This window comes from Cotesia glomerata, linkage group LG3 (genome assembly GCF_020080835.1).
Source record: "Cotesia glomerata isolate CgM1 linkage group LG3, MPM_Cglom_v2.3, whole genome shotgun sequence".
In the NCBI taxonomy this organism is placed as follows: Eukaryota; Metazoa; Arthropoda; class Insecta; order Hymenoptera; family Braconidae; genus Cotesia; species Cotesia glomerata.
The window spans coordinates 7,539,569-7,555,770 of record NC_058160.1 but is presented as its reverse complement, the minus strand read 5'-3'; the positions used below and the strand labels follow the sequence as shown (position 1 = coordinate 7,555,770).

The following is a 16,202-nucleotide window of genomic DNA, read 5'->3' as shown; positions in this document are numbered from 1 at the left end:
TCCTGAAGCTATCTCTTACAATATACTTCACAACTCATTCCCAACCATTTCCCATACATATTTCAGCATCAACTTCTTGACTCGACGACCCTCAGATTAATGAATTGTTATTGAAGATTTATTAGTTTATTTTATCAGCAGAGGGTCATTGCAACAAGTTATTATAAAAAGTCCTTTCAAATGAATATCAAATTACAGGAATGATTGGAGTGTAGTAATGAAGGAGGAGGTTTTGGAGGAAAGATGAATTTTTGAAATCAATGATACCCACAGTGATATTATGTGTTTTGAATTATTAACTTAATAATAATTTAAAAATAATCAGAATATAATATGTCTGATCTCACATAATAGTCGAATGGCTGCAACCGTCACATTTCACATGTTGGTGGGGTACTTTCTCAGTAGCAATGGTGGGTGGTGTATAAGTAGAGGTCTACCTTCGTCGACATTCTCATACCCTCACCACGTCCTTCGTCTGCCTCTTACTTTTACTTTTTTATAAACTTATTTGTCTGGTCGGCTGAATTGTGTCGTGTTTTTAAAATTTGTGTACCCGGGACACACATAACATTTACTTTTATTTCACTTTCTCAGGGAGCTTATACCAAAGAGCTCTGCTCTTATGGTTTCAAGACGATCATTTTTGTGGATAATCATTTAAATTAATAATTGTGTTAGTGCTGAATGATAAAAAAAAAAAAAAAAACAATTAACCGTGCTTCTGAAATGAATCTTTTGAGGAATTTCTGAATATTAATTTATAAAATAACTGTAGACAAATAAACAGGATATTATACGGCTGAAAGTTTAAGCAAAAAATCAGTGTGCAGTGCCGATATGTTGCTGAAGAGTGCGTTTCTGTGAGTACATATTAAAAAAAAAAAAAAAAGTTTAAAAATTTCTTTAAAAAACAAATTTTTTTAATAATCTCAGTGTAGAATAGAAAAATAAAAATAATTACCAGATTTATAAACAGTAAAAAATTGCAAAATGGTTTTTAAAATTTCCGTCCATATTTTTTTCATATTTTTTTATATTACACATCGGAGAGTTACCTTTCTCCTTAGCTCTAATCATCTTCTCTTAATCGGCATCACCGCTCCCTAATACCACTCCTCTCTAGCACCTGGAGCGGCAACTTGAGCCACTTACGTATCACCCATGTGGTACTCGGTACTTTCGCCAGCAGCGCGAATACAATCTGGGAATTTCACGTTCAGACTTATTGCACCAGATACCAGATTATTTAAAATTTTTATGTGGCAAACATAAAAGTCATTAATTAAGAAAATCATGAAATATTCATTAATCATTAACTTGGAAATTAATGTCCTCAATGACAAAACTCTTTTTTGGAGAAAATCGGGGTTTTTTATAATTTGTTAGCACGTTGATTATTCAAGCGTGAATGTACCGCTACTGTATTACGAATCCAAGGTCAAACGAATTACTAATGATCAATCGCTGATTTTATCTACACTCACTTAGCAAACGGTTTATAAATATCAAAAAACTTGAACGAAATGATAGATTATAAAATTATAATATACACGCGGTAGAAATCTTATTAATTTTTCATCTTCAATTAATTAACATTAAAAATATTATAAATATCGGATTTTAACGATTATCTAACGTTTTCTCCTTTCTCTTTGAATTTCACTGACGTCATTCACTCATCGGCATCGACTATATATAGCTTCCGATTGATCAATTCCTTTCATTCGGATCCGATCAACTGATACAACTTATCATATCTTAATAATTATTTAATATTTTTATGTCTGTTATATCATTTAGGACTTTCTTATAATAGATCAATGTTTATGGTTAAGGAATTCATTGACCGTAAAAGTTAAATTGTCTCCAGTTGAGCTATTGTATTCATATATAAAGGGATTATTGTTTCATTACAGTCATTTTATTTACGATTACATATTTTGTGGACAGTAAAAATTCATAATGAATTTTCTTCAAGATTTTTTTCGATGAATATTCATCTCAGAGACGATTATAGGTTGCATGAATTTATGATTAACTTTTTGTCAGTAAAGTGAAATTTACATAACAAAGAATGTTATTTCTGCAGTATTCGTATAAGAAAAGTCAATGACTCCTTCAGTAAATTTGTTTTGATTATATCATCTAAATATTCGTACAGAATTTTTATATTGTTAATGCATTTATGTATATAAGGTCAAGCAATTTTCATTGCATTTAATAACTATAATTGTAATTGTTGTTCATATTTATCTTTTTGTGAATAATGGAAGCTCTCAGCTTTTTAAATACCATCAGCAATAACGTTTTTATTCTGACTACACTGAAAAAAAATTAACTTGAATCAAGAGAAAAATTCTTGAACCAAGAAAATAATTTTGAAAAGTTTCATTGACTTAAATCAAGACGAAAAATTCTTGAGTCAAATAAAATTTCTTATTGCACGCCTCATAGCGCGAAGCGCGTGAGGTCGTGCTTTATACTCGACTCGTCAAGATCAAGCAATTTTGTGATCTTTAAATGCCTCTATCACAACCATATTACACTTATTCAATAATATAAGTAGATGTACACCGAAAAACACTTAAATTAAACCATCTTTTACTTTCTAAAATCATTTCATGTTGCTATTTTGAAAAAAAAAAAACGTTTTGAAAAAAATTTTACGTGGACGTCCGGATGTCACCCCATTTTGGATGTACCAACGATTACTCCCAAACAAATTGATATTTCAAGACCGGACCTTTTTTATTAGTTTAAGAATTCGATGAACTGGGTCCGTATTTCATATCAGTGGCCTAGCTTATGTATTTTTTTTTTAAATTGAATTTTTATTAAAATTCACGGATACAACCGTACAAAGCCAAACGAACTTTTCTTATTTGTCACGTGAAAACTTTGGCGCCACTTGATCAAGCTAGATTTTTTTAGACTGCGTGCGCATATGACAAGAAAAAAGGGCGCCGATATTTAAAAAAAAAATAAAAAATACTCTGTAAGAAATTACTTAATTATAATTTTTTTTTTTAATTAATTATACAATTAATTTTTTTCTTAAAAAATGACTGAGCGTTATGAGACGTGCACTTTTGGATTTTCCAAACTTTTTTAAGAATTTTTATAAAATCAAGAAGATGAAATTCTTCAAAATTATTTACTTCATTCAAGTAAATTTTTTTTTTTCTGTATACCTAATTCAATTGGCAAACAAATCTACTATTTGTAGATGTGTATATTTTAAAATAAACTAAATATTCTATATTAAGATCCTCTACTCAGAGTATAATAACTATACTATTAACGAATTATAACAATTTTTATTCATTAAAAGTAAACTTCATCTTAAAAAAATATGGGAATCGGCACCTAGCTAGAAATCGAATCCGAATCTTCTTGATTACATATCAAGAGCTCTACCATCTACGCTGGCTTAACAGGCAGGTTTTGGCTCGATTCTTAGCTTCGTAATAATCTCCACATTCTTTAACTGCCACGTGGTTCAATCGGGATGACAGCCAACAAAGGAAAAAAAATCCCTATTGCACGCCTCATAGCGTGAAGCGCGTGTTTAAAGATTATCTTCACGTTCAATAAGTGAAAATTGTCATAATTTGTCATTATTATGATCGTCAAACTCTGAATAGTAGACCATGATAAAGAATTATTTAGTTTACTTTTATGTATGTATAGACAGGGTTATCTATTGAATTAAATAGTTAAATCAAAGTACTTGGATATTTACTTCAATTATAAAACTATTAAGTCTCAAATCGTGAATAATAAGTGAGACTTTGTATTACAACCCTATTCATGTCACACAATTCTCGATGGTTTGTAAGCGTTTCAAATTTTTATAACACAATGAAATGATAAAATAATATTCAAAAATTTGATTGCTAAAAATCGAAAGTATCAATTATATTGATAAAATAACTGGTTTTAGGTATGATCTAGTTTTAAATATTGAAATAGTGTTAATAAAATAATTTGTGGGGCTCAGAAAGCTAGTAGAGTAGTTAAAAGATAACAGTAAAGAAAACTGAAAAAAATAACAAAGATAAGGACCAACTAAAATAGATAACCAATAATAGGAAAAGAAGTAAAAACGGGAGTAAAAGTACAATATCATGACATTTTTTGTTTGAGAAAATACATCTAAAGAAATTTCTGTACTAAGCAATTGTAATGGGGAGAAATTATGGCTTGAAAGATTAATGCTGAGAAATTTTAACACAGGAAAATCTTAAATGAGAGAAAGAGACGGTCATCTATTTGCGGAATTTATAAAAATACTACGGTTTTTTTTGCATCAAAAAATACGTTGGCCTTAAAGAAATTTTTGTAAATTAGCAGAGAAATCGTGAACTTGCTAAAAATTTGTAAGTTTGTTAGGTAAGGATCTACAATTATTAAAAAAATATGCAACAATGATCATAACAAAATTCGAGAGTAAGTATTGCGGCTGATATTACGAATTATTCGCACATAGACACACGCAAACGGACGTGGGTAAATAGTCGGAGTACCTTCCTAGGACCTCAAAACATGGAAATTTAATAAAAACTTTACTTCTCAAAATCAGACCAAAATCAATAACTTCTTACTTTTGAAATTTATTAATTTTCAAAGCGGAAAATTAATTATGACATTATATGTCATAAGAATTTACTGATGTGGTTACAAAAAACTTTTAAAGTAAAATAATTTATATTTTCCTAGATAGAAAAATAACATACATATTTTCTGAATAATGAGTTTCATTGTATGAAATCGATACTTAAGATTGATCAGAACTTCGTCATATCCCAAAACGTCAAAGTTTGATGAAAATGATTTGATATTTTAATTCAATTTGGTAATTATAAATCATATTGAGTCCGCTAATATACTTTTATTCTAAAATTTTTTATAAAAAATCTAATTTTATCACTTACAATAATACTACGATAAACGCAACATTCAGAGCTTTATTTAATATAGTACTTTCCTTATTCAGAGATAATTACACTTATGAACATTCAAAGAAATTAACTATAATAACTAGTGCGTAGAAATATAAACAGTTATTATTTTCATATCTGTTGATTTATCAGTTTTGAAAAGCAATGTAATAAACATTATTTCGAAATTATTGCTGCATTTTTAATGCTAGTGTCTATAAATATAAAAATCAATAAATTATCATTAATTTAAAATTAATACTTCCTAATTGTCATAACAAAAATTTACAAAACACAATTGAATGGCCTATAAATAATTTTATTCAATTATAAAAATAATGGAAAATTAAAATAGTTTGAATGTGTATAATATTTTTTTATGAGCCATAAAATTGTAATTTATTAATAAAAATTATAAATTCGTTTCATTTTCTATGATTCGTGAGTTACGGCAATATCATGCGCGTGAAGAACTGTATACTGATTAATTATTTGTAATGATTATACATTTTTTTTTCTTTTCGAATAATTATAATTTAAAATGTAGATTTTTCCACCTACTGTCCTGATGGTATGATTTAAGTTAACAGCTGCTAAATTTTCAAATATTTTTATTAAGTTTTTTTTTATTATATATAAGTTATGAATATTTATTCATTGACATGAAATTTAATGAAAGTATTGAAATATTTTTTATTCTCTATCCTATAGGTAATATAAAATTGATGATGGAGTGAAATTAGTTTAGTATCGAAATTATATCGATACTAATCGAAAAAGTGGGCCGTGATTCCTTATAGGTTCAGAATTAGAGCGCAATTTGAATTTCTAGCATTATTTAAAATCACTTTTAACCGTCAGGGTCATTGTCGGCTATGGCGAATATGAGACGTGGAGAGTTGGAGACAGGAAATTTTTGTGGTCGATGGTCAGCAGACCCTCAGAGAATTAAAAACCAAGGTTATAAAATGCTGTGGAATGATATAAAGTTTCATGAAATTATTATTTTGATAATTTAATTTTTACAAAATTCAATCAAATAAAGAAAAAAAATTTTTTTTACGTAACTTTACTTGGTTCCATATTTTTTTTCTTAAGCTTTTAAGAACTTGTTCTTAAAGGGTTCTAATTTAAAATTATCATAATTTATAATTTGTTCCCTAAAACAATGCTAACTTTTACTGATTAAAATAATTTTTAGATTTTATTTTTAGTTACAAAATACCAAATTTATTCTTGTTCTTCTTCTGGTGAAAGTGAGCAATTTTGTCAACTTTTTAAGCTGATTATAAATTAATTGACAACAGCTCATTATGAGCAATTATTTACTGTGGAAGATTAGAAGATCGGGTAGTTGTATAGTGTAAGCAATCCAGAATTTTATATAAAATCTAATAATATACATGTTTTATGAAACGTGTGTGTTCAGAAATTTTTACAATTTTCATAGTCATTATACGTCGATTTTATTGTTTATATTAATAATAATAACGATAACAATTATAATAATAATTACATTTAAAAAAAAAATTAAGTTAATTCCAGTCCACCTACTTTTACAAATTTTTACCACCTAAAAATGCCATTGAATAATTTAACACGTTATCTGAAGAATCAGATAGAAATCGAAAGTTTTTAAGTTTTACTTTCAATTTACCAGCTTTCGAAATGTCAACAATTTGATTTAAAATGTAAAATCTTTGCATTATTATTTTCTCACCTCAACTTTTTGCTGACAATTAACTTTCTATAAATTTTTGACTAAAATTAGCTAAGAGTTATTGAGAAATAAATATTACGATTATTATCGAGGTTTGAGAAATTTTGATTATATAAAGATACAGAGTACAAAATTTTGTGTAAAATCAACACAATTTCTGTGTTAAATACGGTCGACACAAAATTTGTGTTGAAATTTAACACATTTTATGTTATTTTAACACAAAAAATTTTTAACACAGACCGGAATTTAACACAAATACACAATATTTTTTACTGGGTAAAAAATGTTTGTTCTTTGATTTTTATCAAGAATTCTTTTCATAACTTTCTGCCAAATCACAACAAATTAATAATAAATTCAACTAAATATTTTTCGAACTATTGACATTTTTAATTAGTATTGATCTAAATTTTTATTCATTTCATATTCAAAACTCTTTAAAATTAGTCGAAATATTTCAAGTGTAATAAATGTGTAGTAGTTTTATAAAAAGAATATCAGGAACGAAAATTTGAGTACCTGTCATAACTCTCATTATAATTCATACTGAATTTCAGAATATTTTTACTAATTACAGTTCCTTATAGCAATCGCACAAGCGTAACATCTCGAAAAATCCCACAATCATTAATGATTTTTTTTTACATGGCTAGTTAAGGCTATTAATTACTTTGCAGTAAATAATAAACAATTAAATTATAATGTCGAGATATTATTTTATTAAAAAACTTTTCGTGATTACTCTGCTTATATTAACGTTTTATAAATATTTTATAAAGAGACTGAGTATTGCTTCCGTTTGCTAGAAAACACCGATTAACATAATAGATAATAGACTGTGAGCATCGCAGAGTTTCACTCGACAACTGAACACTAGAAATTGAAAGACCGATAGTTAGAAAATAAGACTCCGATATTGTAAATAATTTCATGTATCTTATTTGTTTTTTATTTTAACAATTGAATTATTTCTCATCTTTTGTCTTCATAGTTGCTTGAAATGTTAATTATATAACATCGTTAATTGATTTTAATCAGTTCTAATAAGTTTAAAGCTATTCATGCAAGATTGAAGAGATAAAATCAATAATTTATTAGAAAATCACTCATACTAATAGAATAAAATGACTTAACTTTAACGATAAGTTATTTGGTCTACAGTCAACGCTCTCTATATTGGACCTCTCTGTATTTGACCACATTCTTCCTCTGTATTTGACGATTTTACACAGCTCTTATGGACAAGGACGAGTCAAATACAGAGAATGGTCCTGTACAGGCGAGTCAAATACAGAGAGCGTTGACTGTAGAGAATTACGGTCATTTGAAAATTTCTTTTCTCGTAATCAGAATTTCACTCCACTGACTTGCGTGTTAACAATATAAATTTCCATTATTGTTCTCGTTTATCGCTAAATTCTCAATTATAATGACTATAATGTTTCACTTTAGGATATGCTGCGCCATTGCCGCTGTATTAGGCAATAAAAATGTCAATTTGGAAAATGGAAGTTATGACAATCATGAAAAACACTCCAGAGTCAATGATTTTGCTCAAAGAATTCAGAAAACAGGATCCAAAGTTCAGGAAATTGGGGTTGTGAATCAGGACTTGGATCCTAATCACTCCTATAGCAATGATAATGACAATAAACAGTTCAATTTGAGTCCAAAAAGACAAGCACGAGTAGAGTTGGAAAACTTCAGTAATACTGGAGTGATTCAAGAGGATGCGAAAAAAAAAATTGATACTTTCAAAAATAAAAATGAAAAAACAGATATCAATATTGAAGGAGTTCAAGTGAGGTGAGTATATAATTTTACTTTTTATCAAAAAAAGGAAAAAAATTAATTGATTGAACGATAACAAAAAATTAAACTTTTCAGCTCCGAATATCCAACAACAATGAGGCCAATTTTAACTACCGAACGTTCGTATTCCCAGTCTTCGTATGATTTCGTTCCAGTTAATTTAATTCCAAAAGATTACAAGGAATCGTGGTCTCCATACTCAAATCGTAACTTTGATTATCTCAGTGACGTTAGTTTGGTCCCAGCTGGTTCAAATTCTCGAATTCAGGTAAAGTAATTTAATGAGATTCAAAATATAAATTTATTGTGAAGATGATGCTTAGTTTAATTTAATTTTTGAAAGTTATTATAACTTAACAAATGAACAAGAGCAATTAGAAACATTTAATTATTTTCATAAAATAACCGTGTATTGTGATAATTAACGGAGGGAACCCAAATAAATGAAGCTGACTTAATAGATATATTGCATACAAAAAAATTAAAAATTTTTCTTCTTAACGCACGAATGATTTTACACACGCACAACCTAGCTTACAATATGGCATTGCAAATTCATAACTGCACTCTTATCTGTAGAAGGTTAAAATCTCCTTCTCCTCAATAACTTTTACTTTACAACTTACAACTATTAATAGATAAAAGTTATAGCATACTCAATCTGCCATTTGAATTCTAATTGCGTTGAACTTATCATTTATTTGAACTTCAAAGAATGTTTTACCTTGACTTTTTTCTCCTGTTTTTTTTTTTTTTTTTTTGTAGAACGGAAAACTTTATTTAATATAATTTATCATGACTATCTCCGTGTTAATTTTTTTAAGTTTATTTTTCTAAGAATTAAACTGTGAAAATTTGTTGAAGAATAATTTTAAATGTAAGAAAATAATTCATTAAATTATTTTATTTACTAAAATTAGATCAACGCACGTATGTTAAAATGAAAATTTAAACAATTAAAATAATAACTTCTCTTATTAGGTAAGATTATTATTTCAATTATATGACATTAAATGACATTCACTTTCTATGCGCTGTGAAAAAAGCGTAGCTAGAATTATTACAATTTAAAGTTTAACCAAGTTTATTTCACATACCAGGTGTTAACTGGGAAGGAACTGTACGGCTCATTGAGAATGCATTGTTATTCTGTTGATTTATTAAACTGATGACAAGTTTATGCATCACTTGTTAATAATTTAATGAAACATATTTTCCACTATGATAGACATATTATGGAAGTCCATTTATTAAATCACAATATTTTCTTAGTTCGATTGAATACCCACATGGAATATGAAATAGATTTCTTTTACTGTTAGCTACCAAATCATCAATGAAATTAAATTGTTAATATTTACTTGAAAATTGTTTAAACATTTTTGCATATTTCAACTGTAATTATAATTAACAAATCTTGAATAATGTATTGTCATTTTTTTCTGAGAAGAAAAATTATTTTCAAAAACTTTATTTTTCTGATGTAAAAAAATTTTGTTTTAAGATTTCTATATTACACGGAAAAAAAAATATTGTTAAAATGACTATCCAACGTATCCTCAAATGACGTTTCCTTAAAATAACGATCCGGATTTCTGATTGAAGGATTCATTTGTTTGACTTAAAAACATACAGAGAATAGCTCTTGTAAATATATGTAGTTTCGTCAAAACAGGCAACTGTTTCGTTAACGTGAGGATCTGTATAGTTGAATTAACTAAATGTAACGCTAAAATAATGATATGGATCGTCATTTTGATGATCCGCTGTATAGCTGAAATGGCTATACAGCGTATATCTATAAAAAAAATGACTATACGGCGTATAGTCAGAATAACGATACGTATCCTTATTCTAACGATATTTTTTTCTCCGTGTATTTTAAAATTCAAAACTGTAAAGTTATTTATAAAAGAAAAAAGTTTTTACCCAGCAATGAATAAAAATAGTCAATATTAAAAAAGGCTGGCAATAGCCTGGTCGGCTCGGTGCTCGCTTCTCGAAAGAGTGAGGTTCGATCCCAGCACGCACCAATATTTTTCAGTGATTACAATTAAGAATATGTGCGTTACGTTGCCAGCCTCTGGAAGTGGCAGAGATAGCCGGGCAGCACACGTCTGACTTGGGTGATTAGACATTTAAGCAACAACTTGAATGGGTGACCACTCTAGTCGGCGTTGGCTAGCGCGAGGGATCTCTGCACACTAGGAGAGGGGCCTAATGCTCCAGTGGTCGATAAAGAAGAGTTTCTTATCAATCACTATAGGCTTAACCCAGCTCCGACTGTACTAACATAGGTTTTCTCTGTGGTTTTCCCATGTTACTGTTCCAATAGCCGAGTGGTGAGGATCAGGGTGAATACGGTACAGAAGGCACAAGTCGGTCCACAGCCGCAATAAAGAGTGGAGATATAGTTGATTCCCCAAAAAAGAGTGGGGATATCAGCCTTGTAAAAACCAGATAACGATATACAAGTAAAACTCAAAATAATAATAGTCAATATTATTTAATTTTAGCAATTATTTATGTTCTTTGTTAGATTTTTGTATACACCGACAAAAAAATACAATAGGTCTCAATTTAAAAAATTTTCTTAAAATTTGTAATTTAAATTCTTTTCGAAAATAGACCCTGAATTTTATTTTGATGTCTTTCCATATTAATGCTTTTCGATTTTTTCGACACGATGATTAAGCATAGCAACATTTTTTTCTATATTAATTTTTTCTATTTTCCACTGATTAAAAAAAAATAAATGTATAATTTTATCCTTATTTTTAGATAAAGAAAGGTCCTAATGGAAAAGATTACGAATATGAATACGTATATTATTATTATGATGAAGAAGATGAATCATCAAAAGGAAGCGCTTCGAATAATAAACAGGAAAGTATTAGAACAGCACCGCCATCAAGACGTGGAAGTAGTAATAGTAATAGAAGCAAATATAGTTCAGTTGAACGAACGTCGACAGCAGAACCAGTTGGTAATGAGATCATTCCTAAAAATGGTAATCGAGGAAGAAACCTCGCCGAGAATGAAGAAATCTCTGAAGAACGATTACCCACAAATACACGATTTCCCCCAAGGTAATGATTTATTTAAAAAATATACAAATCACTTAATCTTGTTGATCATAAAAATATTTTAATCCATTTTGAACCTAGGTCTAGATCTAATCACAATACGGGAACAACAGAGACCACTCGCAGCCGCGGAAACCGTCCAAGACCAAACTTAGACCTTGTAGATTCAAGCAGCTTCAGAACTCATCAAGAAGGTCCAGAATTCCCTCAAACGTTACCGAAAGGACCTGTAAGGTTTTTGGGTGTTACTCCAAATGAAAACAATGAAGCCAAATATGTTCCGACGCGGGAAAATTCTCAAAAAGCTCATGAACCAGCTCCCGTCGTTGAATCCATCAATGACACGCCATCTCACAGACGAAGACCTGTCAGTGAACCAGCGGTAATTATCACTTTTTGATTCTCAAAATAAAAATATTATGTTTTTTGATGAAAACCTAATATTTAATCATAATAAAATCTCAATTCATAGCTTGAAGCAGTATATAACAGTGAAAAACTCTCTCGACCACTTTCAAAAAGTGTTGAAGAGAAATCAGAATCATCATCATTGCCAGCTCCCAAAGATGAGAGATATAGTTACATTAACGGCCGATACAACTCGGAGCCACCATCAGAAATTACGACAACTGATGCTACAACAACAATGTATCCAACTGCAATGGACAAAGTGGCCCTCGATCTGTATGTGTTCCTTCAACAAGGTCAAAGCAACGCGATCGATGCTGCCACGGAAGATGCCAACGAAAGCACTACCGTCATTGATGAAGAATTTACTACAGATACACCTACCACCACGGAAAATGTTAATCCACCCACAACAACTGAAGTAGTAACTTCTACAACTACCGAAGCTACAACTACAACAACCACTACAACAACGACTACCACAACACCCGCACCTACAACAGAAGCTACGACAACAACGACCCAAGCACCAGCCGGAAAAGGAAAATTCAGAAGACCTGGCATTCTTGGGAGCACGGGGACTAGAAATCGGTAATTATTTGAGTTTACACTGATAGAAAAGCTATTTTGATTGAAAAGTATCAATTGGCTTCAGAAACCAATATCTTCAATCGAAAACTATTGGAACTTGAATTAAGAGTACACAGAAAAAAAATGTTCTTGGTTCAAGAATTTTCCTCTCGAATCAAGTTAATTTCTTTTTCAGTTTATATTATTTTGAATCAATATATCAAATTCTTCTTTAAATAATAACTAAAAATTTGAATAGCCTTGTAATATATGTAATAATACTAATTAATTGTTGTTCTTATATTAAGATACCTCACCCATATTCAAAGACATTTCAAGCCTTTATTTTAACCAATTTTGAATCGTATCCCCTTTTTTGCAAGTTTTGACCAATGACTAACTTCAAGTCTTTTATGTATTTTTATTTAGAGGATTCTTTTCAACTATACTGAGAAAAAAAAATACTACTCTTGAAAAAATTTTCTTGTCACAAGAATATATTTTCTTGTCTCAAGAATTGATCGAATTAATCGAATTATTTTTTGTTTAATTCAAGTGAACCTATTCGTTTGTTAATCTATCAAAATTAATGCCAACATTTTATTATCATGATAGATATTGATATTCTTTTATCAAAAAACCAAAATTTATTTTAAACGATTCTTAAGTCAAGAAATTTTTTTCTGGACAAAAAATTTTTTTTTTCTCAGTGTAACATTAATTTTGTTTTCTTTTAAGAACTTTATATTTTTGATTCAAAAACTAGTTTCATCATTTAAACTAGTAAACACAACTTTATAAAAACGAAATTTTTACTAAAACATATTCTAAAACGTATTCAGGAATTTTTTTTTGATGAAATAAAAGAAGCATAAATCCGATATTTTTTAGTTTTATCGGTAATTTTGAAATGAATTGATAGTAGATTGAACCAATATTTCCGTGTATCTGAATTTAAGAAAAATAAATTCTAGAATTAAGCATATGATCTTGCTTGAAAACAATAAAGTTCTTCGTTGAAGAGTAAAATTCTTAAATGTAGAACTTCTGCTCTTCGTCTAACAATTTTAATTTATTAATTGAAGCGTTAATTTTTTGAATAAAAAAAGCTGAATACTTTGAACCAAGAGTGAAATTTTTAAGAAAATATTTTTCTTGAATCAAGTATGTTTTTTCTTAGTGTATTCTTTTTACTAAATATGTTTTTTGTAAAACTTATCTAATGAAAAATATTTTTGACAGAAGCAAGAGCAATGGAGTTAGTAGTACACCAGCAACTGAGCCTTCTCTTGTAGAAACAACCCAAAAAACTCGAGGCCGCTTTGGATCCACAAATGGAGGAGGTAAAAGACCTAAGTCAGGTTCTAAGCAACAAGAAGAGAAAATTCAAAAAGATAACATCAATGCTGTAAATTCTGAAAAGGCACCACCTGGCCGTAACAGATTCCGCAGCACCGTTTCCAAACCTACTGCCTCTACGACATCCAGCCCCGTAACTACTTCGAGTTCGAGTGGTATTCCATCAGGTGTATCGCGTCCTTCCTTTAATAAAATAAATCTAAATCGTCGTCGTAGTAGACCAACTACTCCAACGTCTACGACAAACGAAGAAACTAAGAACAACTCTGAATCTCCGGCACCTGATGATACTCAAGAGTCAACCACACCTACAACAAAAGCGCCTTTGCGTCAAAAATTTCCAGGTCTTAATAACAGACCAGGAGGGTCTGCTCCTAGAGTTAATCTTAGACGGCCTGGACGACCCACTACCACTACAACAACAGAAGAACCTAAGGCTATTATTGAAGAACCTGCTGGCGAAGGAACTGAAGAAGAAACACAAGAGGTATTTATTTTGTATAAATTTTTCCTCGCTATCTTTCACAAAAATTACTACTCATCGAAGTGACTATACAGTACAGTGAAACTTTGATATAAATTAATTTACTCGATTTTACTTTAGTTATAAATAAAAAGTAACTTTCGTGATGTTCAATTAATAAATTAGTATTGAATATTGACCGAGTGTTAAATGACCTACTAATAGCACTTTTTCTTAGTTTTATTGAATATTAAGCACTAATATAGTAACAAAAATTAAAGAACAGAATAAAACACAATATTTTATAAAACTTACAGTGGTAAAAAAATTAACTTGATTGAAAAGAAGAAATTGTGAACCACCATAGTAATTTTGGAAAATATTGTTATCTTGAATCAAACAGGAAAATTATTGAACCAGAAATTTTATTTGTTTGGATAAATTTTACTTGGTTCAAAAAACTTCGCTGCTTAATTCAAGGCAAAGTATTTCTTCGAAATAATTTTCTTGATTTAAGATTTTTTCTCTTAACCAATTTCATTTTTTTATCATTATAAGATAATTTACAATTGCTTGAAACTACAAGATAATTTTCATTAAAAAATGATTAGCGTGCAAACACTTTCCATTTATGAAATTATAATCAATATAAGGTAAAAGTCCCAATAGATGATCACGTACCAGTATATGATCACTCCATGTATTTGTATATCTATATTCACAAATATAGGTATACAAATACATGGAGTGATCATATACTGGTACATGATCATCTATTGGGGCTTTTACCTTACGCACGATAGTTTTTGTGCAATAGAATAACATCTCAATAATTAAAAATTTCTTTGTCACTTTCTCATGTATCTTACACTATCTTTAATAACCAAGTTATCACATTGCTATTATCATTTATCAGTTTTTGTATTTTTAGGGTGACGTGTACTAGTCTCTAATATACTCAAGTTAATATAAAATAATAATAACAATAATAATAAATATTTCCAGACTCCTGCAGAAACCAGTCCACTTGCTCGTCTCACCACAGCCAATCCATTAAATAAATTGCGTTCAAAAAATCGACTCCAAGTACAACCAAAATCAACCACTCGTGCTCCAATAAATTCACCGAGACGATCTCCCCTTCTTCCCCGTCGTAAAATAACAGAAGCACCGATTGTTGAAACCAGCCAAGAAAACTTGATATTAACGAATAGCAGTGAACCAGCTATTGTTGATGCGGAGGTGACTGAACCGGTATTGATTGAAACTAGTACGGCGGCTAGCACAAAGCACGAAGAAACGAGAAGTTTTAATGGACTACTGGCACCACGACGTAGGCTAACACCTCGACGACCTGGCCAAATACTAAGTCGTGAATAAACAGCAAATTTATTGTTAATGCAATAGATAATATTATTTTTATTAATAATTAGAATTAATAATTGATATCAGAGACAATAACTGCATAAAAAAAAGATGAATAAAAAATTGCTTAAGCAGTAAGCTAGTCTTCATGTAAGTGCACTTCCGAGATATTTGAAAGTGCCATGTAGGGACATGACGTATGATAACATAAATAATCAAGTGATTTAATCCAATAATAAATTCATTGAACAATATAAATAGAAAATGAAGTAAAAGTTATCTATTTTAGTCATTTTCTCTGTAAAAACTAGAGAAAAATAAAAATACAAGTGGACAACTTTGTGTGATGAAAATAAAAATAAAATTATTCATAATAATTATTAAATAATATTTTATTTAGTTTTGTAACTATATCTTTAATAATAATATATATCTTTAAGTGAAATTTTTAGCTTTTAGTTTTTGTATCAATT

The 16,202-nt window shown here is 29.5% G+C and overlaps 1 protein-coding gene across 2 annotated transcripts; it reads left to right on the top strand.

Moving 5' to 3' along the window:
- The first annotated feature begins 440 nt into the window (after window positions 1-440).
- On the top strand, window positions 441-16,016 carry LOC123261004 (mucin-5AC-like). Of its 2 annotated transcripts, none has more exons than XM_044722438.1 (8): window positions 441-863; window positions 8,119-8,472; window positions 8,554-8,746; window positions 11,260-11,567; window positions 11,646-11,946; window positions 12,037-12,563; window positions 13,788-14,388; window positions 15,370-16,016. In XM_044722438.1, exons 1-8 carry the CDS (start codon window positions 841-843, stop codon window positions 15,742-15,744), a joined length of 2,682 nt encoding a protein of 893 aa, XP_044578373.1. In that variant the 5' UTR covers window positions 441-840; the 3' UTR covers window positions 15,745-16,016. The 2 variants fall into 2 exon arrangements, with proteins under 2 accessions (XP_044578373.1, XP_044578372.1); XM_044722437.1 differs by having other exon boundaries at window positions 13,785-14,388; window positions 15,370-16,013.
- The last annotated feature ends 186 nt before the right edge of the window (window positions 16,017-16,202 follow it).

Bases quoted from the DNA above. Each gene is read 5' to 3' on its own strand.
- LOC123261004 (XM_044722437.1), top strand. From the start codon at position 841: ATGTTGCTGAAGAGTGCGTTTCT. The intron at 11,947-12,036 runs GTAATTATCACT...CTCAATTCATAG, and splicing joins GACCTGTCAGTGAACCAGCG to CTTGAAGCAGTATATAACAG. The intron at 14,389-15,369 runs GTATTTATTTTG...AAATATTTCCAG, and splicing joins CTGAAGAAGAAACACAAGAG to ACTCCTGCAGAAACCAGTCC.